At 50.8% G+C, this 25,759-nt stretch overlaps 8 protein-coding genes across 8 annotated transcripts; 6 read left to right on the top strand and 2 right to left on the bottom strand.

Annotated features, from left to right (window-relative positions):
* Nucleotides 1-7: 7 nt before the first annotated feature.
* On the top strand, nt 8-1,281 carry M438DRAFT_125429 (NAD(P)-binding protein). Its single transcript, XM_029898777.1, has 2 exons — nt 8-1,199; nt 1,257-1,281. Exon 1 carries the CDS (start codon nt 16-18, stop codon nt 1,072-1,074), a length of 1,059 nt encoding a protein of 352 aa, XP_029763638.1. The 5' UTR covers nt 8-15; the 3' UTR covers nt 1,075-1,199; nt 1,257-1,281.
* Nucleotides 1,282-1,512: 231 nt separating this feature from the next.
* On the top strand, nt 1,513-4,386 carry M438DRAFT_352288 (uncharacterized protein; the record flags this gene model as incomplete). The annotated part of the gene is made up of 5 exons (XM_029906783.1): nt 1,513-1,721; nt 1,773-2,348; nt 2,847-3,149; nt 3,206-3,280; nt 3,333-4,386. The coding sequence occupies 5 exons, from the start codon at nt 1,513-1,515 to the stop codon at nt 4,384-4,386; spliced, it is 2,217 nt and encodes a 738-aa protein (XP_029763639.1).
* A 1,406-nt stretch (nt 4,387-5,792) lies between these two features.
* Nucleotides 5,793-7,852, top strand: M438DRAFT_342628 (uncharacterized protein). The gene has a single exon (XM_029904805.1). The coding sequence runs from the start codon at nt 5,884-5,886 to the stop codon at nt 7,501-7,503; it is 1,620 nt and encodes a 539-aa protein (XP_029763640.1). The 5' UTR covers nt 5,793-5,883; the 3' UTR covers nt 7,504-7,852.
* A 1,691-nt stretch (nt 7,853-9,543) lies between these two features.
* On the top strand, nt 9,544-11,440 carry M438DRAFT_266596 (uncharacterized protein; the record flags this gene model as incomplete). The annotated part of the gene is made up of 2 exons (XM_029900123.1): nt 9,544-11,287; nt 11,340-11,440. The coding sequence occupies 2 exons, from the start codon at nt 9,544-9,546 to the stop codon at nt 11,438-11,440; spliced, it is 1,845 nt and encodes a 614-aa protein (XP_029763641.1).
* Nucleotides 11,441-12,867: 1,427 nt separating this feature from the next.
* On the top strand, nt 12,868-15,232 carry M438DRAFT_331974 (alpha/beta-hydrolase; the record flags this gene model as incomplete). Its single annotated transcript, XM_029903446.1, has 3 exons — nt 12,868-13,329; nt 13,528-14,457; nt 14,510-15,232. The coding sequence occupies 3 exons, from the start codon at nt 12,868-12,870 to the stop codon at nt 15,230-15,232; spliced, it is 2,115 nt and encodes a 704-aa protein (XP_029763642.1).
* Nucleotides 15,233-15,762: 530 nt separating this feature from the next.
* Nucleotides 15,763-17,838, top strand: M438DRAFT_266266 (TFP11-domain-containing protein; the record flags this gene model as incomplete). Its single annotated transcript, XM_029900092.1, has 1 exon — nt 15,763-17,838. The coding sequence occupies one exon, from the start codon at nt 15,763-15,765 to the stop codon at nt 17,836-17,838; it is 2,076 nt and encodes a 691-aa protein (XP_029763643.1).
* A 1,241-nt stretch (nt 17,839-19,079) lies between these two features.
* M438DRAFT_371877 (ATP-dependent metallopeptidase Hfl) lies at nt 19,080-21,425 on the bottom strand (the record flags this gene model as incomplete). The annotated part of the gene is made up of 3 exons (XM_029908301.1): nt 19,080-21,199; nt 21,259-21,346; nt 21,405-21,425. 3 exons carry the CDS (start codon nt 21,423-21,425, stop codon nt 19,080-19,082), a joined length of 2,229 nt encoding a protein of 742 aa, XP_029763644.1.
* A 383-nt stretch (nt 21,426-21,808) lies between these two features.
* On the bottom strand, nt 21,809-22,696 carry M438DRAFT_266740 (uncharacterized protein; the record flags this gene model as incomplete). The annotated part of the gene is made up of 3 exons (XM_029900134.1): nt 21,809-21,987; nt 22,043-22,246; nt 22,303-22,696. 3 exons carry the CDS (start codon nt 22,694-22,696, stop codon nt 21,809-21,811), a joined length of 777 nt encoding a protein of 258 aa, XP_029763645.1.
* Between the last annotated feature and the right edge of the window lie 3,063 nt (nt 22,697-25,759).

Consider the following 25,759-nt stretch of genomic DNA (forward strand, 5'->3'; position numbering starts at 1 on the left):
TTTCTCTTTCCGAGCATGAGTATTGATCCTGACTCTTCACCTCACCCTTGCTCATACATCACCGGCAACTGGAAGACAGAAACACATCACAATCAACATTCTTCTCAATCAGACACAGCGATCATGAAGGTAGCAATTACCGGAGCAGGCGGTTTTGTAGGCCAATTGCTCGCTGAACATCTCCTCAACGCCGACCACGAAGTAACCCTCATCGACATCTTCGAACCCCCCATCCCTCAAAAAGCGTCTCCCAAATCCTCAAAGGCAAGCTGCATAAAAGCCGACCTCTACTCTGATTCCGCCTCGGTGATCCCTTCCGATTTGGATGCAATCTTCATATTCCACGGTATAATGTCCGCAGGCAGCGAAGCGGATTTCGACCTCGGATACCGCGTAAATCTACACAGCACATTAAACCTACTGGAAACTTTGAGGCAGAAAACACCGGGTGTCAAAGTGGTGTATGCGTCCTCCACAGCGATATATGGAAACCCTCTTCCCCAATGGCCGAGCGAAAAGACTTTACCCACACCTTCCAGCAGCTATGGCACGCAAAAGACAATGATCGAATACGCCATCAATGATTTCAGCCGCAGAGGATACATCAATGGATTTATTTTGAGATTTCCGACCATCAGTGTTAGGCCCGGGAAGCCTACTCAGGCGGCTAGTTCGTGGATGTCTGGGATGTTCAGGGAGCCGTTGCAAGGGTTGGAAAGTTCATTGCCTTGTGCGGATGATTTTGAAGCTTGGTTGTGCTCGCCGCGCGTGCTGGTGGAGAATCTGCTGCATGTGCTTACGTTGGAGAGGGAGTGTATGCCCTCTCACACGCGACAGATCAATCTTCCTGGTATAACAGCTAGTGTCAAGGAGATGTTGGAAGCTTTGAGGCAAGTTGGTGGAGAAAAAGCTGTGAGCTTGGTGAAGAGGGAGGAACCGAGTAAGGAGATCAAGGATATGCTTGATAGTTGGCCGATCAGATTTGATGTTAGTAAGGCGTTGAGTTTGGGGTTCAAGAGGGATGAGAAATTTGTGGATGCGGTGGAGGATTTTGCTAAGAGTTTGAAGGAGTAGGGTGGTTGGAAGAGAAGGTGGCTCGTGGATTTAGTGAGTGCTTTGTTAATATGAACAGGAAGTATCGTTATGCACAACCAATTTCGAACATCCGGATCATTTTGTCTAAGAGTCACGTTAATGCGGTGAGACAGGTGGGAAACTGCATTCGTGTATAGCGACCGCTAACGACGATCTAGTAGAATGCCGGTCGAACGAAGATGAAAGGATTTTGAAAGACAACGTGTGTTGTGACAGCCATGATCCTAGTCGTCCGTTAGAAGGAAGTGCCGATGCGTCGTTCTTGCCAAAAGTCAACCTTTTCAAAAACATGTGTTGATTTGCAGCTCTCTTTGGGAAGTCGCGACTTGCCGGCTGGGTTCGTACTTTACATCAGGTTTGATCAAGGTTTGCTCTTCGAGCATCAAACCATCACAATTTTCCAACATAACATCAATCATGTCCTTCAACCCAGCAGAAGTGTTCAATATCTTTGAGCTACAACTAGCTTTGAATGCATTTGAGAGGGAGAGACCCGCAAACGTCGATGTTCACGATCCAGTTCCATCAGCGCTGTTTGCCTGGCTTTACAAGCCGAGAAGATTTGGTTCGGTTGGAATGAGTCAAGCTACTGAGAGAGAATTCGTCAGAGTCTTACGTATGAGACAGTGAGTGGATTAGTGCTTGGTGATAGCTACTATGGATGCTAATGATGACAGTCCCAGAATCGTTCAGACGAACGATCAGCAGCAACCACCTCGGCAACAACCGCTACCTCAGCAACAACCATTACCTCAGCAGCATCCACTACCTCAGCAGCATCCAATACCTCAGCAACAACCACTATCTCAGCAGCATCCACTACCCCAGCAGCAACTACCGCCATTACAGCAAGTACCAACACCAGAGCAACTACAGCAACTACAGCAACTACAGCAATCACAGCGACTACAGCAATCACAGCGACCACAGCAACTACCACCACTACAGCAATCACCACCTCAGCAGCAACCACAGGGAGACTACGACATGAGCGACATTATTGAGCAGCCTGTCAACACAGCACCAGCTCCACCGAATGTTTCCATCACAGCTGCAGCACTCAGAGGCCTAAATCACATCCAACAAAAGGCGTATATACGCAACACTATCAATGCCCGTGCCAACCTAAAGCTTTCTAGAGGAGAAGCCGATATCATTATCAAGATGCTTCTCATGAGGCGTCACGCAGACCTCGTCGAACTGGTCACGGACGAGAGGGCTCTAAAATCTGAGCTCGAGATTACCAAACTCATGTACGATGTTGTCATCGAGCATCTTTCATGATGATGCAACTTTGAAGGAGAGGCCGAAAGCCGTTGTGAGTCTATCACTCAGCAGGACATACATAGCATTGCTGCCATTGCATCATATAACAATGAAATTGATACTCTCATTAGTCAAAGACATGACTTCAAAACGATTGTGTCTTTTTGCAGCAACAAATCAGCCCCCGTGAAGAACTAAGAGAGCTACCCAAACTAATTAGAACACATTGATCAGGAGCGGGAAAAAGTTGATGACTTGAACAATCGTGCCTTTTGACAGCCATATACCCGCCCTCGACGAGGAAAAAGAGAATCAAACTCGCTTTGCGAATTGAGTCCAGCGAGTGAAGGACCGAGTCGCCGGAACTTCCATCGTCGAAAGTCGTCAATTCCGGTGCTTTCTCTTTCTTTCCGTGGTGGAGACAATTCCTTGTTGTCGTGTTTGTTGTTTGTCTTCCAAATCTGTCTTTTGCTCCGCTGTCTCAGATTTGTATCGCGGTTGGATCACCTAATCGATAACAACAACAACAACACGTCTTCTGCCATTGAAACCCGACGTTCATCAAAGATTGGTGCAATCGAAGTTGTCACCAACACCAATAATCCAACATCACTATCCAATATGTCTTCCAAAGACAACACCAGCACTGGAAACCCACTCGTCGACGAGCTCGCCCTTTACACTGAATTGCCCAAATCACCTCCTCTGCATCCAATGACTCCTCAAGACCGCGATGTCCTGGAGAGAATCGAGGAACCCACGGATGATACGCGTCTGGTTGACGAAGAGTAAGTGTAATATGGCGGGATAATTTACTTTTTTGTCTATTGACCAGATTTTACAGAACTGAATTTGACGACAAGAACGAGCTGGGTATGCTTGCTGCAGGGATTACACAGCATGAGGACGTGATGGCCCAGTAAGTCCCAAATGTCAGGCATGTTGTTTTGAAGTACTGATCATAGTGTCAGCAACAGTTCCGAAGCAGACATTGAAACGCCCATTGCAGGATCGAGCATCGCCAAAGATGATACTGCCGATGTGCCGTCCGCCGACAGCAACAAGCGCGTATCCTCATCCGGCGACAGGGAGACCCCTGGATGGGTTGAGCTTGATCCTGCCTATTACCATGATTTGCACAGGTCTCAGCCTGCTATGTCGAGGGAAGAATTGGGCAGATTCTTGGATATGAGACCGCAGGATTCGCCCGATGACACGCTGGGCAAATATAGTGCTCTTGAGAGCGAATCCTCCGGTCTGCTAGGTCAGCATTCGGAGAAGCTCGTGCAAGGCAACGGTAAAGAGAAAGTTGGTTCGACCGAGGACTGGGAGGACGAACCTACATCCGAGCCAGCTGAAAAGGGTAAGCGATACGGATCGATGTTCAACAGACCGAGCCGACCCACCAGTCACACAAGTCACGACGGCTGCACAGAGACGACTACCACCGAGACGAAAGACGCTCTGGAGAAGCAGCGCATCTCCCCGAAACAGATCAAGAGCGTCCCCAACGAAAGACACAAGCCGCCGCCTTCAACCGTCGCCGAAGAACTCAGACTCATATCGTTCATGCAAAAGCGCATGGCACACTGGAAGGAGAAGCTCGCCACAAAGGGAGAGTCAACCGAAAACAATGCAAAAGAGGCAGCCAGCGATATCATGGGCTTCAACGCAAGCATGCTCGACCGCGAAGACTATGACCAGATGATCGCAGAACGCAACACCGAAAGGTCCACTCATAATGGGGAAGCTGAAGAGAAGCTCAGTCACCACGAGCAGACCACAGCCATCACTGCACTGCTCTACGGACTCTCAGTATTCAAGGCCGCCACACCCGTGCAACAGCATGACATGATTAGCCGTCTCATGCATGAGAGGGTGCGCCGTCTTCAGCCTGCTCTAGCTTTCGAGATGATTGCATTACTGCTCGAGCTTGATACTCCCAAGCTGCTTACTTTGAGTGTCGATAATGATGCTTTCCATGAAAAGGTCACAAAGATCGCTCGTGCTTGGGTATTGAGATGAGAGGACTTGGCGTGGCTGCGTATCCGATGTCTATGGGCTGGGAGTGGTGGCAGGCTATTGATGGACGGATTGGTAGCGCAGCGGGAAGTCACAATGACTTCGTGTCTGTCATCAGGAGTCTTGAGGAGAGGGTTGGTGGTCAAGAGGCTTCGTTCGATAGTCCATCGACGGAGAATTCGCAGATAATTCTAAACAGCGATAGGCCCAGACTTTATGGTTGAGGGAGAGTGATTGGAATCATAGTTGGCAATTCTGCATCCAAAATCCGCATCCTCAAGACGTGGTTGGTCGAGCATGAGATACGTGAATGCTGTCGCTGTAGTTGCAGAGAGGATGAGGCCGATGTGACACGAAATGACCAGACGTGTATATTGCCGAAAGCACTCGGTAAGATCATTTCTTCGGACTGGGTGAGACAGGATTGGTTGCTCCGCATATCAGCACAATCGTAATTGTTCCTCTTGCCGTTTCTGTCCATCGTCCGAAGCATCGCTGATAAGAGGGGTTCCCACATCGCATTGGTTTTCTCCCTCGTCTTTCAAGCGTCCGTCTCACTGGAGTGTCTATCCGCCCCGAACACTCTCTGCATCGCATCAGCTACTCGGGCATCAATACGTCCACCGTCGTGCAACCCATCCGCACGAACAAACCCCGAAAGACCCCCTAAGCACCTGCCTACAAAAACCCTGCATACGATCCTCAAGAATTTTCCGCACTACAAAAAGTACCGGCGTCTACTAAGAAGAAAGATCATCAGATATCTCGCTATGGCCAGCGCGTGCAGCGGCAAGATAGCTAAATTGAACGACTGTTGAAAAAAAGAGAGACCGTGCGAGAAAGAAGGGAAAGCGCAACGGAGTGGAGCCGCGGTAAGGTGATGTCGATCTGTTTAGTTTGGGCAGGGTTGGTCCGGGCTTTGGCGGACGAGCGGTGGAGGAACTCCACTCCGCTTTATATATACGTTGGACATATCAGAGGCGAAGCAGAGGACATGAATAGTGTCTTCAGGCTTTGATATTGCTTTGATATAGAGAGGCTTGTATATATTGGTTGTGGAGTTGTTGATTGATGTCGTGTTTTTCCTTTGTTGACGACTTTTGTTGTGTTGATGCGCCAAGTCTGTGATATTGTTTACTGTCGATCATGGGCGAGCCGGCATAACCTTGAAGAGACGACGTGTCAGTGGTGAGGGGTAGAGTAAGCCGGTCCTTACTGTTGTATCTCTCAACACTCGAAAGGTGATCATAGTTTTTGCATCGCTGCCGGAATCATGGCTCAGAACAGCGAAGAAATCATCTTCTTTCATTATAGGGAGTCGATATACTCGCATAAAGTTCTATGGTAGACCTATCTCACCATCGACTTGATGGATAGACAACGCTGACGCGACTCAGGTATCTGAAGTTTGCAGGTGTACAGTACTCAGAATGCGTGAGTTAAGCTTCGAGGTCGGCCATAGAAGGCGAATGCTGATAAGTCCAGATCCAACCACCAATCATGCCACGTCCTGATTTGGCTGCTCTGGGCATATCTTACCGCCGTATCCCACTGCTAGCCATCGGCCGCCATGTATACTGTGATTCGAGGTTGATTCTCCAGGTTCTGCAAGAGAAGTATCCTTTGAAGAACGTTCCACTCAGCGGTTCGGAAAAAGCAGTTCAGAGACTATTGCAAGACTGGAACAACGATCAGATCTTCTGGCATGCAACACGATGCTTGCCGTTCGAACGTTCTGCTTTTGCAAGTAGTCCGGCATTTCTGGCCGATAGGTCTGAAGCGATTGGCAAACCTTTCAGTATCGAAGCAATGGCCAAGGAAAGACCAGAGTCATACTCGTACATTCGTGCCTTGTTTCAAGAGCTCGAAGAGTTCCTCGAGGACGACCGAGACTGGATTCTGGGCAGTGATGAACCATCGCTTGCTGACATTGATGCTGTCTATATTGCTCAGTGGATTGTGACCAACCCTTTGATGGACGGGATGCTTCCTGAAATTCTTCATGAGAAGCATTTTCCTAAGGCATGGGCATGGGTCCATCGCTTTAAGCAGGCTGCCAAAGACGCTGAATCTAAAGCACCAATGCCCACTACACTCGATGGTAAAGAAGTACATGAAAAAATCACTTCTGCTCCGCCGACGCCTGCACATGGCGACATCAGCGAGACCGACCCTCTCAGCTTGAGGGTTGGTCAAACCATCGAAGTCTACCCAACAGACTGGGCATCGAACCACGTCGACCGTGGTGAACTCGTAATGTTGGCGGCAAACGAGGTGTGTATTCGAAACGCTCAAGGCGTCCTGATCCACTTCCCTCGCTGGAACTTCCGCATCCAGGCAGTCAATGAGGACACCATTTCAGCCAAAAGCCTCAGCAAGGATGCAATACCAAGACTGGACCGCCCTCATCGGCTGTTCTACCACCCGCTCTCTCCCTACTCCCGAAAAGTGTATATGCTTGCCGTCGAGTTGGGCACTGCAGATCGAATCGAGCTTCAGACGGTGGTCGTTGCTCCCGTGGAGTATCCTGGATGGTCTGATGATGTCCCCACTGTCGCCGAGTCAAATCCTCTAGCAAAGCTGCCGACTCTAGTCCTCGGCAACAACGGTGATGGCGTTTACGACTCGAAAGTGATCTGCGATTTTCTAGAAGACGAAGCCTTGACAAACAAGCGGTCTGACCCTCAACCACGCAATTGGCGATTGAGAACGCTTCATGGCTGCGCCGACGGCATGATGGACGCGCAAGTGCTCATTCTGTACGAGAAGAAGATCCGTGCTGAAAACAACCTCTTATACCAAGCCTGGATTGATGGCCAAAACGAGAAGATAATGCGGGGATTTGACGAACTCGAACTCGAAGTTGGTCGTGGTACGCTTCAGCCGCCAGCTAAGGATACACCAGCATCAGCGGCTGAATGTGCGGTGGCCTGCTGTGTGGCATTTTTGGATGTCGTTGGGGTTGAGTGGCGCGATGGAAGATCAAAACTAGTAGATTGGTTCCAACGATGGCAAGAACGCGAGTCTTTTCTCAAGACTCGACCAGAGGTAGATTGGAAAACTGGAGATGCTGCTGATATTGGATTTGGCCGAGACGTGTTGGATGGCAAAAAGGGTTGAGATATGAACTTGTAGCCATCTGTTAGAAGGTCTGGATGGCCAAGCGGTCCGGCCAATCGCTAGACCGTGCTTTCGAAACTTGATCACAATTGTACGTGCGTAGGACGATGGGGTGCAGAATGGAATCGGAGATGGCTTTTCGAGACCCTGTCAACATGACCGGCTGCATACGCTCCGGGCGCTCTTCTGCACACGCAAGATGCATATGAAGATCGACCGAGCCGTCTCTGTCTTGCAGGAAGAAGAGACAAGAGTACCGAGATTTGTCTGTGCACAGAAGCGTCCTATGTTGAAGACTTTGCGGTTACAAAGACGTAGGTGGATATAGGCAATTTGAGAGCGGCTTGTAGGATGTTGCACCCGAGATCAATTTGTAGGCAAGTAGGAAGTGAAACAGACACAGTGCACTGCTCGTGGAGGTTTCGTATTTTTGGCGCTCCTCGGGTTTATCTAGGACCAATGACTGACTCGGCTACAAGTGCCTTGCATACAAGTAGGGCACGATAACGCTGAGGCCATGGAATGTTGTTACACAGAGGCACGATAGTAGATGGACTCACGTGGGTCGCTCGAGCGTACAGGTACTCTGCTGTACAGTGTAGTCTGTATGTATCTGTTGCAGCGGAACGTCAGGCTAGTTGTGGTCATTCTTCGTCGGTCTCGTTGGGGAGCATTGTAGAACAGTTTAAGCCGTGAGCCGAAGAATGCGGGAAGATGCAGGCGGCTCGAGAGCAGTAGTGAGCTGAGCCTGAGCGTCTTCAAGGAGGACTTGATTCGTGTGCGAGTCGCTCTTCCCTTTCTGCATGGCCGGACTTGGCACGGGTGATCCAAGCGCTTGCACTTACCCTGAGCGCCGTGCTTAAGCTTCCGACTTCCAGGGTTCTGCCAACGCTTTGCTCGCAACGGTTATCTCCTCTGTCTGAGGCTGAAACATAGTTGGCAGATGTGTTTCCAGCCAGCGAATTTCTCGAAGTCATCGCGAAGAAGTCAGTCTCGTCAGATGGCGCGGAATGCAGCCATCACATTCGAAGATGACAGAATGTCACGCAGTCATCGGGTCTTACGGGTTGTCGCTTTGTTAGCACAGGCTGGCCCATGCATGACCTAAAAGCTAGCGCGTCGCTCGACCCCGCCCCGCATGCTACCATAGATGGTGCCTCACCGCCATTTCAAGACCATCTGCTCTCGCTAATACCTATATGCCACGGTCCCTCGTGCTGTCCTTTTGCAACAAGAGCGGCGGTCAGCAAAACATCGCTGCTGACCTATTTCGTGCCTTTATCGCAAACTAGCTGTGTGTGCGACGGAACGCCTACTACGTCGAGATTGCCTGCATCCGTGCCTGTATGCAGCAGCCATCCATCTCAGCTAACCGCAATCATGGACAACCTCGACTTCACCCACGCCGATAACCTTCTGGCTTTTGGCGATTATACCGATCCTCGCCACCACCACTCCTATTCCTCGTCATCCTCCTTGGCTTCGCAACAGTGGGCGTTTACCCTCGACTCCCTCGACCCGACCATGGCCCACCAGGCCCTCCAGTCGCAACACCAACACCAACATCATCAACATCAGCACCAACATCAACTCGAGCAGCCCGTGTCGCAACACATCGACTACAAGTATGATGTGCATCAAGTCGACCAGAAGCAGCATCTTGATTACGCCGTCAATCAACATGATCAAAAGCCATACGAGGCCCACAATGTTGCAGCTCCTGTTCAATCTAGTGCCATGCACCTCGGCTATACCCAGCAGCAACTGAACCAGGCTGCCGCTCTCAATCCCCAATGGCACTTCCAGTTCCCTGCCCAGCAGGCTTTTAGCCAGGATGCTACTCTGGACCGCACTTACGACGCCTCGTATGCTATGCCGATCCAACAGTCTGCCCCTCAGTACATGCCTGTCTCGGCTGAGAACTCCATGGCCATGAATTCAACCGCCTACATGACCATGGCTGGACCTATGGAGTCAATGAACGTCCTGTCCTATCCCTTGAACGACTACCAGAACGAGCTTCTGGCTTTCCAGATGGGCATGGCTTCAAATAACAACGTTCAGTCTAGCCTACCTAGCAACTCGCCGACTGGGTCTTATCTCGAGATCCGATCTCTCTCAAGTAGTGACAATGGCTGGACTGCTGTTGACTTCCCCGTCTCGAGGCACTCCCTCGGTTCATATGTCGAGGCCAACAACAATGCCATCTTCAACCCCAGTCAGACTTTGCATATTCGCAGTGCATCAGACTCTTCGAATGATGATGCTAGCTCCGCACAATTGTCAAGTAGCTACGAGGAAATTCCTTTCCCTCTGTTCTCTCCCGTCTCCGATGGTTTCAGTGCCGGAGACTACGTTCAGCACAGATCGCATCACACCAGAAACTTCTCATCCGACTATGAGCACGACTACTCGTCTCACTCGACCTCTTCGTCGCCTTTGGCAAGTCCTGCAGATGGTACCCGCCCTTCGACATCTCAAGCAGTACAAGCTTCCACCATCTCGTCCAATGCCTCAAGCCCGGTTTCGCCTCCATTGAGAAAGCGAAAGACCCCTATCAACGCTCTAGCCAAGACCACCAAGTCGGCCATCAAGAAGGCCACTCCTCCTGCTCGCAAGGATGGTGCACCTGAGAAGCGTGTCGGTAAGAGAAAGGGTCCTCTCCGTGCCGACCAACGCCAGCAGGCGCATGAGATCAGAAAGCTCCGTGCTTGTCTTCGTTGCAAGTTCCTCAAGAAGACTTGCGACAAGGGTAACCCATGTGGCGGTTGTCGCCCATCTCATGCTCGCCTCTGGCAAGTCCCTTGCACTCGTATCGACATCAAGGACATTGGTTTCTTCATGAAGGACTGGAAAGCCGATTACGAGCGTCACGTCAACCTTGGCGTTTCAGCTGCAAACATTAAAGGTTTCTCACCCAACGAGCGTACTGTCTACATCACTCACGGCTATGGGTACCTTCTGCCGATAAACGTCCGCGAAGTCTACGTCAAAGATGACGCCTGCTTCAACATCGATTGGTCAGAGAAGATTACTGACCCCATTCAATTCGAGGCGCATACGTCCAAGCTGTCTGCAGGTATGGAAGGCGTTTCAGCTTCGAGCCTGTCGGACTACCTGGACTGCCATCTTGACAACGGCTTCGAATCCTTCGTCGATGGATACTTCGATGGCACCCCTTTCTTAACCGAGATGCTCAAGACTGCCTACCACTACTGGGTCAAGTCCAAGTCGTTGGTGATCCGCAAAGCACTCAAATTGGTTCTTGCATACAACTTGACGCTTCATATCACTATGATTGAGGGCTTATCTGAGGAGGAGGCCAATGTTGGTAAGATTGAGGATGAGGAGAGCAAGTTCTGCGGTAAGACCGTAGCACCTGGCATGATCAACTTCCAGGTCAAGATTGCCTTGGCCGATATGTGGAGAGAGTTGCAGAAGGATGTGCTCGAGGAGCTCTCGGCGCTCTACTCATCTGTCTACAGCGGAGAGAAGCTCAAGAACTGGCCTACTATCTTCATGCTTGCAGCCATCCTTCTCGCCGTGTGGGAAGAGATGCAGTTCGATGCTCACTACCGCACTCCCGACGAGTCTGCTGTGAACCAATTCTGCAACGACATGGAAAGCACTCCCGTCGGTGTCATCGTCGGTCTCTTCCAAGCTATCAGCCAGAAACTGCCCAACTTCATGGACTGGGATACTCGCAGCCACCACCAACTTCTCAACTCTGACCCTGCCATCTGCGATGCTTTGACCGAGGTAAAGGAACACGTTACCAAGCATGGTAAGTTCGCTCATGTATGATCATTGATGACTGCAGACTAACGATACGACAGAAAAATACCTCCGATCAAGATCGGATGCCAAGTTCGACCGTAACGACTTCGACTGTCTCTCGAACAAGTTCCTGGCCAGACTCGTCATTCGCGCAAACTGATCAATGAATGACACACGCCCAACTTACGCCCAATGACTTTATTTACGGCCCAAGATTTACGCCACGCAACGCAAAGCCGTCTCATGTTTTCCGGTATGCTTCACGACACGACCTTGTCTTTTTCGCATTGTCCAGCGAAGCGCTTCCGAGTCCCTGTTTTTCGATTCTGCCATTTCTGTTCTTCATTTCATGTATAGAGATTCCCAACCACGGTACTGATGTTATGAAGTGACGGCATGCTCTGTCTTTGTCGGATTGTTTCTGTTATTTTGTTTTCCTCTTTACGTCTCCCCTCCTCTTTTCCTCCGACGGCTATCAACGGTACCAAAACTGCAACGAGGATTACGATCAGTAACCATGGGATATGACTCTTGGTGGTGTTTTGTTTTGCTATTCGAATTTCCGATTTCGAAATTTCTTTCGTTATTATGCTTCCATAAAGAAATGGAAAAGATAGGAAGCAAGCAGTCAAACAGAAATTGAATGATGGTCCAGACAGTACTCGTGGTTCAAAGTGAAATATTACAGTGAATGTTAGATGGCGAGACCAGATAGAGTGACTTCTACGTTGCCAAGGCCGGTGCCTGCATGAATTAAAATTGGTGGAGAGGGTCCTTCTGCAGACTGCAGTGGAGTGCGGGAGGCGCAGCAAGGACCTCCACGTCCTCGGTCGAACGAGGATCTTTCCTCGAACCTCAGGTCGTAGGCGCACCAATACTGTGGTGTTCATAGTCGCACTTGTTGCATCATCTCTCTCACCGCCCGTACTTGTTCACGACATCCTTCGTTGACCGGCGTACTCGCAACTGGACGTACTTGGAGTACCGACGGTGTAATAGTGTTTCGCCTTCCGCTCTTTTTCTCATCCGTCTCGAAACGTTGTGTATACGTGCTTTCTGGGGATTGTGCTTCTTTTGGTGAGTGCGATTTTGCAAAATGATCTTCAAGGCACATAAACAATTAGGAAGGAAGGATTGAATCTACTTGCGATAGCTACTGCATCGTTGAGGTGGCATAATGAGTTGAGCAGAAAATGTGGAAAGCATGAACTGACTCAATGTACATAGCAGTCGCAGCTTCCTTTTCTATCTGCAGAGAAACGACAGGACTGAGCGTGTTCATACATACGACTTCAGCGATTCTTTGATCCATACATTATCATCATAATCATCAACAGCAGCAACAATACCAGGTAAGTTGTTCCCATCTCCGCATCGCGTCTCACATTACACTGTCACCACGCACGATGTTTTCTGAGATGAGCTCTGCATTCGCCGGAAATCGGCCATTCTCACGCGCCTTCTGGACCCTCACGTCGCATCTCAACAGTCTATTACCACACCCTTAATGACATAAGAAACGAATCCAACGATGACTAACAGTCGTCACCAGTATTCATCCAGACATTGATTTCCAACGACACAAAAATGCAGTACTCTATCATCACGAGTCTGCTGGTGGCACCTCTGCTCGCACTTGCCCAGTTTCCTCCACCAGTAGAGTACTCGAATATCTTGAAGTCGCCGATCAATGAGAATATCACTATTGCCTACAAGACTCCACCTGCTGGCACTTGTACCACGGCATTCAGCACCCAGAAGCAATTCACCGGTTACATTGGCTTGCCACCATTCACGCTGCAGCCGATCCAGCAAAACTACTCGATCAACACCTTCTTCTGGTTTACAGAGGCACGGCAGAATCCGGAAACAGCACCGCTGACCATCTGGATCAATGGCGGCCCTGGAAGCAGCAGCATGATCGGCATGTTTGCAGAGAACGGACCTTGCGAGGTCGTTCTAATGGCCGATGGCACATACGGCACACAGGCACGCATGTGGGGTTGGGACAGGAGCTCGAATGTTCTGTTTATCGATCAACCAGCTCAGGTATGTATCTCATCGCGAATCTTCGAGTTTTGAGCAGCGACCGCAGTACGCGAATCACTCAAAGCTAGGCTGCTTTGTTTCGAGAGTGTGTTGTTAGCACTCTCGAAGGAGTCGCAGCCCGTTGGTCTTGAGCCCTTTTGCGACAGCACCGGAAACACACGAACAATGCCTTAGAGAAACATGCTAATACTGTAACAGGTCGGCCTATCCTACGACACTCTTACCAATGCTTCTCTTGATCTTGTGAAAGGCACCTATCAACCCCCTAGCCCGGCCCCAGAGGGATACCCCCCTTATGTCTGGCTGAACGGAACTTTCAGCTCGAACAACCCCAAATTCACCAGCAATACGACCGACATCTCGGCCAGAGCTGCATGGCATTTCTTGCAGAGTTTTCTGTCTGCCTTTCCACAATACAATCCTGGTGCTCACCCAAACAGCACAAACGTCTCGACCACTGGTATCAACCTCTTTGCTGAGAGCTATGGTGGCATATACGGCCCTACGTTTGCCAACTACTTCGAGGAGCAAAACAGCAAGCGCGAGAATGGAACCATTCCCAAGAACTCTACCCTCGAGATCAAGCTTACCTCTCTGGGCATCGTGAATGGCATGATCGATGTGCTGATACAGGACTACTACTACGCCACCATGGCTTACAACAACACCTTCGGCATCCAGGCCATCTCGCAGACAGACGAGCTCAACACGATCGAGGCGTACAACAGCAAATGTGCCAGCGCGATTTTGCAATGTCGCCAAGTTGCTGGTCAAATTGACCCGGAAGGCGAAGGTGATGAGCAACAGGCCAACTCGGCATGTCAAGCAGCGACCTACGCTTGTAATAGCTTGATGACGCCTTTCCAGGGAAGCGGTCTCAATGTATACGACATCCGCGTCAAGAACCCATCGCCAGACCCACCTCAGGCTTTTTTGGAATATCTGAATACAGAATCGGTGCAGAAAGCCATCGGTGCTCGAGTCAACTACACCTCTTCGAACAGAGCCGTTCAGGCTGCATTCATCAACACGGGAGACTCGGTTCGAGGCGGTCAGGTCGAGGACATCGCAAATCTTCTCCGGGCAGGCGTGCGCGTATCACTGATGTATGGTGATGCCGATTACATTGTAAGTGGTTCGAACATCCGACTCTTCGTACGACTGAACTGACCACCAAAAGTGCAACTGGATGGGTGGCGAAGCTGCTTCTTTCGCAGTCGCAGCAGCTCTTTCGGACTTTCCTTCGAACGGATTGTCATCTTCATACCTCTCTGGCTGGAACCAGGCAGGATATGCCGACATTGTCGTCAATAGCAGCTACGTCGGAGGTGCTGTACGACAATTTGGAAACTTCTCCTTCAGCCGCATCTATGATGCAGGTCATATGGTACCATACTACCAGCCGGAGACTGCTTTCACCGTGTTCACACGAATCATCGACGGCACGGACCTCAGCACGGGAGAGGCAATCAACCTTTCCAACTTCACATCATCTGGACCGATGAACGCAACGCATGTCAATGCCGCAACCTTCAAGCAACCAGCACCGACATGCTGGATCAGGGACGTAGCAGATACCTGTTCGATTGACCAGCTTAAACACATGCTGCTGGAGGATGGTATGGTCGCTGCAGGGGTTTACTATTCAAATTCGAAGCAATACAATGCTCCCAGCAGTACTGTGACTGCTGGAAAGCCTGGAACACCAGTGGTCCGATCATCTACGAGCTTGAGTTCTAGCGGCAGTGGGAGCAGCAGCAGTAGGTCGACTGTGGCTCTGACTGGAGTGTTCACAGCGACTGCGACACCCAGCCCTACTCAAGGAGCAGCTACTGAGCGTGTGACGATTGCAAAGTGGATTCAGAATCTGCTTGCACTTGTTGCTGTGATGATGGTTATGTGATGAGATGAGGTTGTAATCATGGACAGTCGAACCCAGGAGGTGGACTTTATTCATATGGGACATGGGAGTTTAGTCAGGTATACCCTTTTGAGTGGTGCATATGGCACGTTAATATTATTCGGTCTCGACGAACAAAGCTCTCAAGCTCAGCAAAGTGATTCAGCTCAACATGACGTGCCAAGTCGTAAGGGATGTTTGTGCTTCACTCTTGATGGAGAAGAAATGGCATGTGAAGGTCGGCAAAATCCGAGGCCGACGATGACTTCACCGGAGGCAGCGACAAGCTCTCCCCAAACAAATCCATCGACCAACTTTCTACGGTCAACACCGTCGCAAAGTCGCGCCACCTAGACCATCCGAATCGCGTCGTCTTGAGAGCGCCATCTCATCCGGCCACCAAGATGGAGCGTGCAAGTTTCAAGCGCAAAGGCGAATTCGGCGCCAACAACAACAGCCGCAAGAGCGTCAAACTCGACGAACCCACGGGACCACCGAGCAAGCCTTCCGGCAAGATGACATTCGCCGAACGCATGATGGCCAAGATGGGCTACAAACAAGGCCAAGGTCTCGGAAAAGAAGGCGAGGGCATCGTCAACCCCATCGAAGTAAAACTACGACCACAAGGTGCCGGTGTAGGTGCAGTAAAAGAAAAGACGGACCAATACAAGGCAGAGCAGAGGAGAAAAGCGGAAGCCAAAGGAGAGGAATATGAAGATTCCAGTGATGAGGAGAGGAGGGCTAGGAAGAGGAGGAATGAACGTAAGAAGGAGGAGAGAGCTGGAGGTGTGGGAGGAGGTAGGAGGAAGATGAAGTATCGTACTGTCGAGGATGTGCGTGCTGCGGCGCCTGGATTGGAATTGCCGAAAGCGATGCTGGGTAGTATCGTTGATGCGACAGGAGGCACGACGAAACTCCTCACCAGTACTGCTGGACTCATGACACCCGTCAACGTACCTGCCGAGACTGAAGCCGACAAGATAGCCAAGCGCGAGAGACTGGAACTGGAAGCATTTATCGAAGCATGGCATGGCTTGCAAGAGCGAAAAGTCGTCGTGGAAGAGCAACAGGGACATTTACAAATGGAGATCAATCAGGCAGACGACGATATTGAAAAGATGCGACAAATGGTCATGACAGTCGAGGGCTTGAACATTGCGAACATCGATTGGGGTCAAGCAATGCAGAAGCTGCAGAAACTACAGCAAGACTTCCGCCACGATATTGAGAGCTATAACCTTTCAGAGGCGGCCGTCGCTACAATCACACCTCTCTTCAAGGCTGACTTGGACGATTGGGATCCATTGGAAACGCCATCATACCGCCTAGTCGAGCATCTCACACATCTAAAACCCATCCTCGGGCTGGAAAAGACATCGAACGCGCTTGCGACTTCGAATCTAGATATTGAACCCGAACAACGACGCTACCGCAAGCAAAAAACCACCACACCATACGAAAGTCTTATTCACGGCATCTGGCTACCAAAACTACGATCCACAGTCACGCGCTGGGATGTGCATGATCCTTCACCTCTAATCGCTGTAGTGACAGCCTGGCGACCTCTCCTACCACCGTTCGTCTACTCCAATCTCCTGGACCAACAGATCGTGCCCAAACTCACAGATGCACTGGCGAGCTGGAACCCAAGGAAGAGACGCCATCATCACAAGTCTTCTAGCTCGGATGCACCACACACATGGCTATTCTCCTGGCTACCACTTCTGCCCTCTTACCATCTGGACCCGAAAGCCAGCACTGGTCTTCTCGTAGACGCGAAGAGAAAGTTACGTCGTGTACTGGATACATGTGATGTTTCTTCCCTCCTCCCAGGTCTAGAGCACTGGCGCAATCTCTTCGGCACAAAAGATTTCGACGCAACCATGTTACGCCATCTCCTCCCTCGTCTAAGCTCCCATCTATCCCAAACCTTCGACATCGACCCAGCAGACCAAGACATTTCCCCCCTCGAACACGTATTCCTCTGGCAACCTTACTTCACCCCCGCCATCTTCGCTCGTCTCCTAGTTGCAGAATTCTTCCCCAAACTGCACAGCGTGCTACATCAATGGCTCACCTCCCCGGAAGCCTCGTTCGAAGAAATAGGCGCCTGGTATTCCTGGTGGAAATCCGTCATCCCTGAATCTCTACAACGGGTTCAAGACGTAACTGCCGAATTCGACAAAGCGTTGAGAACAATCAACGACGCATTGAATTTACAAGAGCGAGGTATTTCGTTGTCGGAATTGCCCGCTCCTGCTGCCGGACCCGTTCGTCCCGTCATCACTGCCGCATCCACTGCCACTGCAGCTTCTTCCACACCTGCAGCTTCCTCCACTTCCAAGTTTTCACAACAGCAGGAATTATCTTTCAAAGATGTCGTGGAGGAATGGTGTGCGGAGAATGATCTCACGCTTCTGCCGATGAGGGAAGCACATACGGCGACCGGAAACCCGCTTTTCAGGATCACGGCTTCCGTTTCTGGGAAGGGTGGTGTGGTTGTTTTCTTCAGGGGTGATATGGTGTGGTGTCAGAAGAGGAAGAGGGAAGATGGGTTTGAACCTGTGGGGTTGGATGGGGGATTGTTGGATAGAGCGGAGGGGAAGTAGATTATTTTTGTATTGCATTGCATTGCATTGCATCAATTGGGGATAAGGATGATTGTACTGATGATGGATGATGGATGATCACGATCTCGAAATCGCTTGGTGGAGATTCGAATGGATGTAATAATTGTGCTTCACAAGCACAAGTACAAGCACAAGCACATCACCCCTTCTCCCTCCATCCCCTCCCCTGATCTCAAAGCCTCAACCTCTCCCACGCACTTATCACAGATTCAGCACCCCAAACCCCACCCCATTTCTACCATCAGAACAAATACTCAACGGAACAACCCATCAAATACATCCAAAAGTCATCCCGGCAATCCTCAAAAATAAAACAAACTTTACTCTCCTTTCCACTTCATCCATTCCTGCAAAAAGAAAAAAAAAAAACCGAATATATGATTTTTTTATTATTATTATTATTATCATATACGGCTGGCTAATATCGATAAATCCTCGTAAAGGATGGAGAAAAACACAAGGACGAAAATGAATAGTGTGAAGAAAGGTAATGCCATGTCATGCGGTGTTGGTAGAGAAAAGGAAAGAAAAGGAACAAAAAAGAGAGTTGTGTAGACGAGGCGGCGCGGGTTGTAAAAGGTTTCTCGGGATGAAAGTGTCAGTTATGATGTTTACATGTCCTCAGTGAAGCAAGAGGAGGAAGGAAGGAAAGCCAGAGTAAGAAAGGAAAGAAGGAGATGGTGGCAAGGTAAGAGAAAGAAAAAAGGAGGAGATACAGGCTAGGTAAGAGCAAAAAGAGACAGAAGTAGAGCGAGACAGAGAAAACCGAATGGAAGAGGAGACATCTTGAATTTTTGCAAAGGATATTATGATTGTTTTTTGGTCTTTTGTTTATACCATAGAAGTGAATGTACCGGACCCCATAAATACCACAGAAGAAACATCTATGCTTAATCAACGACAGACGATGCTTGTTGCAGAGGCCGGATAATTTTCTAATAATACACACGTTCCATTGAGAGGAAAGTCGCCATCAACACCAAAAGGTTTCCCATCGCGAGTGCGGAGAAAGGATCAAGAGGGGCGGCCTTGCCCCTTCTCTGTTGCTGCTGCTGCTGCTGCTGCAACAAGAACAATGTTCTTCCTTTTCTCCACACACCAGGGCCAGCAACAAACCAAGGAAAAGGAGAACGCCATGCCGCAAGTGAATCGAGATGTGAATGATGGAAACGTGAAATACCGACGAAGGATGTTCCGGCGGATGAATACCAGGGGTCTAACTAAGGACCGGTAGGGAAGGGAGAAGGTCCGTCTTCACCTCCGCTGGAGGGTCGAGGGCTGGGCACACCGCCTGGTGCATTACCTCCGCTCCCACCAAGAGAGGTAGGAGGTACACCGAACGATGGCGGTAGAGGGATTTCCGGCGCCTTGATCGGGACATCCGGATCCGCTGTGGGCTTCCTGGGCGAGAGCTTCTCTCCCCGTACGGCTGCTTCCATCTCTTCTTTGCTCAATGTCTCGTACTCGACCAGCGCGTTCGCCAGACGTTCGAGACCTTCGCGGTTGTCGTTTAATAGCTTAGTGGCGCGAGCGCGGCCCTCTTCCACTAGTCTTCTGACTTCACTCTCGATGAGCTGTTTTGTCTCGCCAGAAAGACGAGCGTAATCTGAGTTAAGATCGACGTTTCCGAGTTTGTCGGACATACCGGCCTGCGTGACCATCATGTGGGCGATGCGAGTAGCCGACTGAATGTCAGAAGATGCGCCAGTGGTCACTTTGTCGGGTCCGTAGATGAGCTCCTCGGCGACTTTGCCGCCCATACAGACATCAATCTGTGCCATCATCTCAGCTCTCGTTTCCGAGACCTTGTCGAGTTCCGGAAGCATTTGAGTCAAACCAAGAGCGTGACCGCGGGGCATGATAGTGGCCTTGTAGAGAGGGGTGGTATCCTTCGTCAACATGGCTACAAGAGCGTGACCACCCTCGTGGTATGCAGTCATGACCTTGTCCTTTTGCTGAATAACGGCAGAACGACGCTCTGCTCCCATAAGCACCTTGTCCTTGGCCCAAGTCAGATCATCCATGGTAACGCGCTTAGCCTTGTTCTTGGAAGCGCGGACAGCAGCCTGGTTGACAATGTTTTCAAGTTCAGCACCGCTGAAACCGGGAGTACCACGAGCGAGGACGGAAGCGTCGACTTCGCCGTCGATGCGAATGTTCTTGAGGTGGTGCTTAAGAATACTAATACGACCGCGAACATCGGGAAGGCCAACAACAACGTTGCGATCGAAACGACCAGGTCTAGTCAAAGCCTTGTCGAGCGATTGAGGGAAGTTGGTAGCACCGATAATGATGACACCGGTATCTTGGTCGAAACCGTCGAGTTCAGTCAGGAGCTGGTTGAGAGTTTGCTTTGCGTAAGCGGCATCACGTTCATGACGCTTGCTTCCTATGGCGTCGAGTTCGTCAATGAAGATGATTGCAGGAGACTTTCCACGGGCTTGGGTGAAGAGGTCGCGGACACGCTTGGCACCAACACCAACGTAGACCTCGTCGAATTCAGAACCAGACATGTAGAAGAAGGGAACACCAGCCTCGCCAGCGACAGCGCGAGCGAGGAGAGTTTTACCAGTACCGGGAGGGCCCACCAAAAGAACACCCTTGGGAAGTTTTCCGCCGAGCGTCGAGAACTTGTCGGGAGCCTTGAGGAATTCGACGAGTTCCTGGAGTTCCTCCTTTGCCTCGTCACAACCGTGTACATCCGAGAAGCGAGTCTTTTGCAGTTCAGGCTTTGCCTGGTTGTCCTGAGCTCCGCCAACCTTCTTAATGACGCCAGTAGCATCGATGAAAAGGGTGAGAACAACCAGAGACAGGTAACAGGTAACACCAAAGACCATCAAGAACTTGACCCACTTGAAAATGGTGGCGCCGAGCGACTCGTCCACTACGACGTAAAGGGGTTCCTTCTTAGCACCGCTGCCTTTGCGTGAGACCGAGACATTGCCACCTCCACGAGCAGAAGCCACAGCCTGGCTGACGGCCTGAGAAGTTTCATCACCAGAAGTCTGACCATTCTCTTGTTGACCGACTCTTTCTACGGCACGGGAGTAAAGCTGATCGACGGAGGAATTCGTAGCGTAGATGCCTTTGTCGTAGCGTTCTACGAGAATATCGTAGTGGCCGGCACGGTTAAGAGCATTGTAGAAAGCGTTTTGAGCAGTAGCACTTTGAGGGTTGTTGTTGGCAGTTCTCTCGAGGGTAGCGAGCAAGTTCTGCGAGACGCTGCTGGCAGCACGGATGGAGCGAGTGAAGGGTTGCGCCTGCGAGAGGGACGTACGTGAGAGAATGGACAGCGAGGGGCGAGATGATGTGAATGACGAGTAAGGCTGAGAGCGGACTGCTGAGATAGTTGTCAGGATGCTGAAGGCAGAGGCGCATAGCGAATGGCTTCAGACTTACTGCTAGCCAAGAGAGAGGAAGGCGACGACGAGGCTGACCGCCGTGACAGTTGCTTGAGTGCGGCAGAAGCAGATGGCCATGAGCCAATCTAGATAGCACTGAGTGAGCGACTGTCTTGTCAAGGCATCATTGTGTTGGCTTCTTACCTGTGCGCCGCGAGAGGCCATGATTGCGCCTGAGAGTGTTACACACTGAGTCGCCAATCAGAGCAGAAACAGCTCGGATGACTGCTGCGTGTCGAGGAGAGGGATGTATGCGGATATGGCGTGTACACAAATAGCGATGATAGATGGACAACAAGGGCGGCGGCAAAGGCAACAGACAGTCACAGAGACTCTCGGACCGGTCGCTCGGCGTTTGTCCATCGAGATGACGCCCACCACTCGACGAAGGACCCTCGGACGTGAACCAGAAGCTTCCGCGCCCACCGCCGTTTCACCTGCTTGACCACTATCTCACGTGGCAATCGTGATATGATAAACATTTTTGAACATTTCCTCCTCAATCATCACTATCTACTGAATAACCACATGTCAATACACTGATCCGACTATGTCTCGAAAGCAGAAGGAGCGATCGCGATAACCACCACCAGACTCGCCACAATCAGCGCTCCTGCCACAAACGAAACAACCATTATGCTACCTCTAGACGCCGGGAACTTGCCACGAATAACATAGTGCTGACTTTCGAAATATCGGTGGAAGCCGAGCAGAAGTATGAGTATTGCTGATGTTCACGTTAGTCATTGGTCGTAGGCTTTAGAAACCAGCCAAAAACTTACAAACTCCCAAAAATGTTGCTCCTAAGGGCTTGCCTAGTTGTCGTAACTTTCGCTTGTTAATGCTGTTCACTGCAGTGGCCGATGCTGAACCGTCTTCACTACCTTCGTTCGCAATCGATGTGTTCAGCCTGAAAAGTTGTGTGATGGCAATGCCGATTGATGCGAACGAGAGTGATGTGCGTAGCCATGCCAAAAATGTACGTTCTGCCAATCGTCATCAGTATTGTGTATCAAAGTCGCAGATGCAAGATTCAGCATACCTAGTGCGAGGTGATCGCGTGCCACACTGCCCTTGTTCTCAAGTTCGACGCTACCGTACTTCTCAACAAGCTGTCTCCAGTAGTGTTCTCTCTCCGCCTCATCCTCGGACTCCTGACCGGTACCGATACTGCCTTGTCGCGAGTCTCTACCTCCACGTGTACTTGCGACTCTCTGAGATGTACTACTCTTTCTTCTGCGCTCGATAGGACTTGGCTCTCTTTCCAAGCCTTCTTCTGCTGCACCATCGTAACCTGCCGTCACAACATGCTCCGCATCGGTGCTACCATATGTGCCCACTCCAGTCCTGCGTCTGACGATTGCTGTATTTTCGTCGGCGCTACTTTCTGCCTCTTCACGTGCTCGGTCGGAATTGGCGTTGTTACGTCGCGACATGAATGACGATGATCTGTCAGATCCGTCTGGTCGAGTAGATACACTAGGACAAAAGGTGACGCTGCGACGCGTCTCGAGCGATGGTGCGAATCTGTCCGGAACCAAGGAGTTGGTTGAATCCTTTTTCGGTATCTGCTTCGAGCTTGGTTTTGTACCACGTTCTGGACTTTGGCGAGGACTGGGCTTGGGACTCGATCTTTGGCGCCGGCCTGGACTGGGTCGGGGACTTGATCTGGGACTCTTCTTCTTCTTTGGCTGCTCTGCCTCCAAAGGCTTCGTGTATGGCTCTGGTGGGTGGCCCTCGGTCTCCAATTGGTCTCCCGAATCCTTCTTGTCGCTGATAGGTACGGCAGGCGTGATGGGTTTGGATTGACTTCCAGGTGGGTTTGACGAAGAAGGGGCAGAGGTCGGATGCTCTACTTGATCGTGCTTGGAAGGATCCTCTTCGAATTCGCTGGCGGTAGTACTGTGGTAAACGCCTCGTTTGGGCCGCTCGACCTCACTTTCGCTGGTAAAGTCATAGAAGCGATGGTCACGACTGCTCGACCAGGAAGAAAAAGGCGGCACAGGTGTCGATAAATTGGCATGGGTACGCAGGGACGGATTGGTAGGTCCCGGCCTCGGTGTGATGAGGTCACTTTCAGATTCGTATTCCGTGGCCGACCTGGAGCTGTCTCCCTTCTCGGACATGGATGCTGGTGAGCATGGTAGAGGCATGTTAGTCACACCGTTTATTTTGGTGGCTCGCTATGGTTCAAGAATCTGTCTGAATGGCGTGATAGGGCCTAGACGTTGATCCGGATGTCGTGATTGAGTTTCCGGGTGGTGGTTGTGAGTGCCGGACGTTCAAATATCTTGTGTAACCCAGATGCCTTGAAGAGGTGGAAGACTTTTTGAAGTTTTGCTCAGATTATCAATCTGCAGAAAGACTGGCGGTGGACCACGCGGACAGGCTGAAGCTCAAACAAGTGTCGAAATGATCAAAGTCGCACGTAAGCTCGAGTTAGGTCACGAATCGATACCACGAATATTGCTCTTGCTCCTGGGTCAGCTCAAATGGTTGCATCGCTATGCGCCCGTATAAGGCGGCCGTCGTCGGTGATGGTTTGCAGATGGTTGAGGTGCTTTCGAAATTAAGTGAGGTGCTCTAGCCGGAGTGGATCAGGGCGTCGTTTGGGATCGGCAGCTGCTCGGCCTCCTCTTGAACGACCCTCGACCCCGCCTACAGTAGGGTCCGAGGTAAGCGACATGCATTATGGGGAAAGCACATTTGCATGAGTCCTTATCTAAACTTCTGCAATGTGCATGCACACATCTCTTCAATTGGCTATAAACATATCTGATGCGGGTCGCAAGTAGAGAAGCCGCGAGGCAACCTAAGCCCATAGGATAAACAATGCCCTCCCTCTACTCCTAATGATGATGAAAAAGAAACGCTTCCCCTTGATATACAACTCCGAGCACAATCAATCATCTACAATAACGCAAAGACCTCGTTACTTGCTCATAACACGAGTAACCACATTGTTAGAATCGTCGGTCGTCTAGACCTCTCTGACCCATCCTGCTGGCACGAGTCCTTTGCCTTGACCTCCTGATCTCTCGACCTCGCACCAGCCATCGCCTTGGTCGGGAGCAATCAGGACCAACTTCTCGCCCTCGTCCATGCTGGCTTCGCCCTCGCCAGTAGCTGCGTACGTGTAGAGTGCTTCGACATATTTCAGCTTCTTAGCTCCACGTTTGGGGGCCACAGCTGGACCCTTCTTCTTCATTGAAGGCGCAGAAGAGGCGATTGAGGTCGCTAGACTGGTGATCGATGCGCGATGTCCCGGTTGTGATCTCACGGGAGAAGAGGGCATAGCCTCGACGTAAGAAGCAGGTACAAGACCTTCACCAGAGTGTGTACGGACCTTCATCCAACCGACACCATCTACGATTATCGTTAGCTCTCGGATACGAGTAAAGGATGGGAAAGGTGTCTTACCATCGGGTTCGACGATAGTGACTTCAGCACCCTCGTCCACGCTAATTTCGCCATCGCCGCTCGCCTGGTAAGGATACATCATTTTGCCACGAGGTTGACCATCCCCGGAGTCACCGTTGCCATTCGCATAATGGTCTGGTGGCGGTGCTAGGATGCGACGTTTTGCAGTGTTTGACCGTCCGAGATCGTTGGCGCTATCATTCGAGTTCGAAGGTGGTCTAACATTGGTTCCGGAGACGCTGCGGTTGGCGCTTGCGGCATATCCAGAGGAAAGTGTGTTCATGCTGCCCATCGTATCAGTACGGTTGAGACGCGGCATGTCGTTAACAGAGTCAGAAGAGCCTTGGGCCGCAGGATTTGCTGCCGCAGGGGTGGATGTCGAAGCTGTAGCCTGTCTCTCAGCTTTGATCTTCTTCTTTTGCTCCTTGTCCAGTGGACCTGGGCAATTAGCGGGTACCTTCATCTGGCATTTGCTATGGCAGATGAAACCGCAGTCTTCACAGTCAAAGCCCTTTGCCGACAGACCCCACAAGCGGTCACCACAAAGATCGCAGTTTGTGGGTAGCTTGAAAGTCTGAGACTTAAAGGCATGGTTCTGAGCTCCGATGCTCAGGTCACCAACAGCGGTCGCAATAGTGCTGACCTCGACTTCGCATGTCACCTTCTTCCTCTCGGCCTCGTGTAACGACTCTTGCAGGTTGAATTGTGCCCGTACAACCTCTACCTCATCACGCTTGTCAGTGCCATCTCTAATTGCCTGGCGCACACGCTTTGCGCCCTCGACTTCACGACGCTTTGCATCACACTCTCTACGCAGCTCGTTAAGCTGACCCTTGCTCCTCATCATGATGTTGCGGAGGAAAGTCTTGCTGAGGTCATCCGAGGCCATCACGTCGTCGTCCAACCAAACAGGCGAAGGTTCAAAGGAGAAATCGGCAGGATCTTGCCAATTGGCAGCATTGTGACGGACAAACATCATGGAATCAAGGACGGGGTTGTTGCGCGGGATCTCGGCGGAGAGGTTCTCGAGTAGCTGGGTGGAGCGCGACAAGGTCTGTGTCTCGATTGTAGCAGCCTGT

The sequence above is a fragment of the Aureobasidium pullulans genome (assembly GCF_000721785.1).
Source record: "Aureobasidium pullulans EXF-150 unplaced genomic scaffold scaffold_3, whole genome shotgun sequence".
Lineage (NCBI taxonomy): Eukaryota > Fungi > Ascomycota > Dothideomycetes > Dothideales > Saccotheciaceae > Aureobasidium > Aureobasidium pullulans.

Bases quoted from the DNA above. Each gene is read 5' to 3' on its own strand.
- M438DRAFT_125429 (XM_029898777.1), top strand. From the start codon at position 16: ATGAGTATTGATCCTGACTCTTCACCTCACCCTTGCTCATACATCACC.
- M438DRAFT_342628 (XM_029904805.1), top strand. From the start codon at position 5,884: ATGCCACGTCCTGATTTGGCTGCTCTGGGCATATCTTACCGCCGTATC.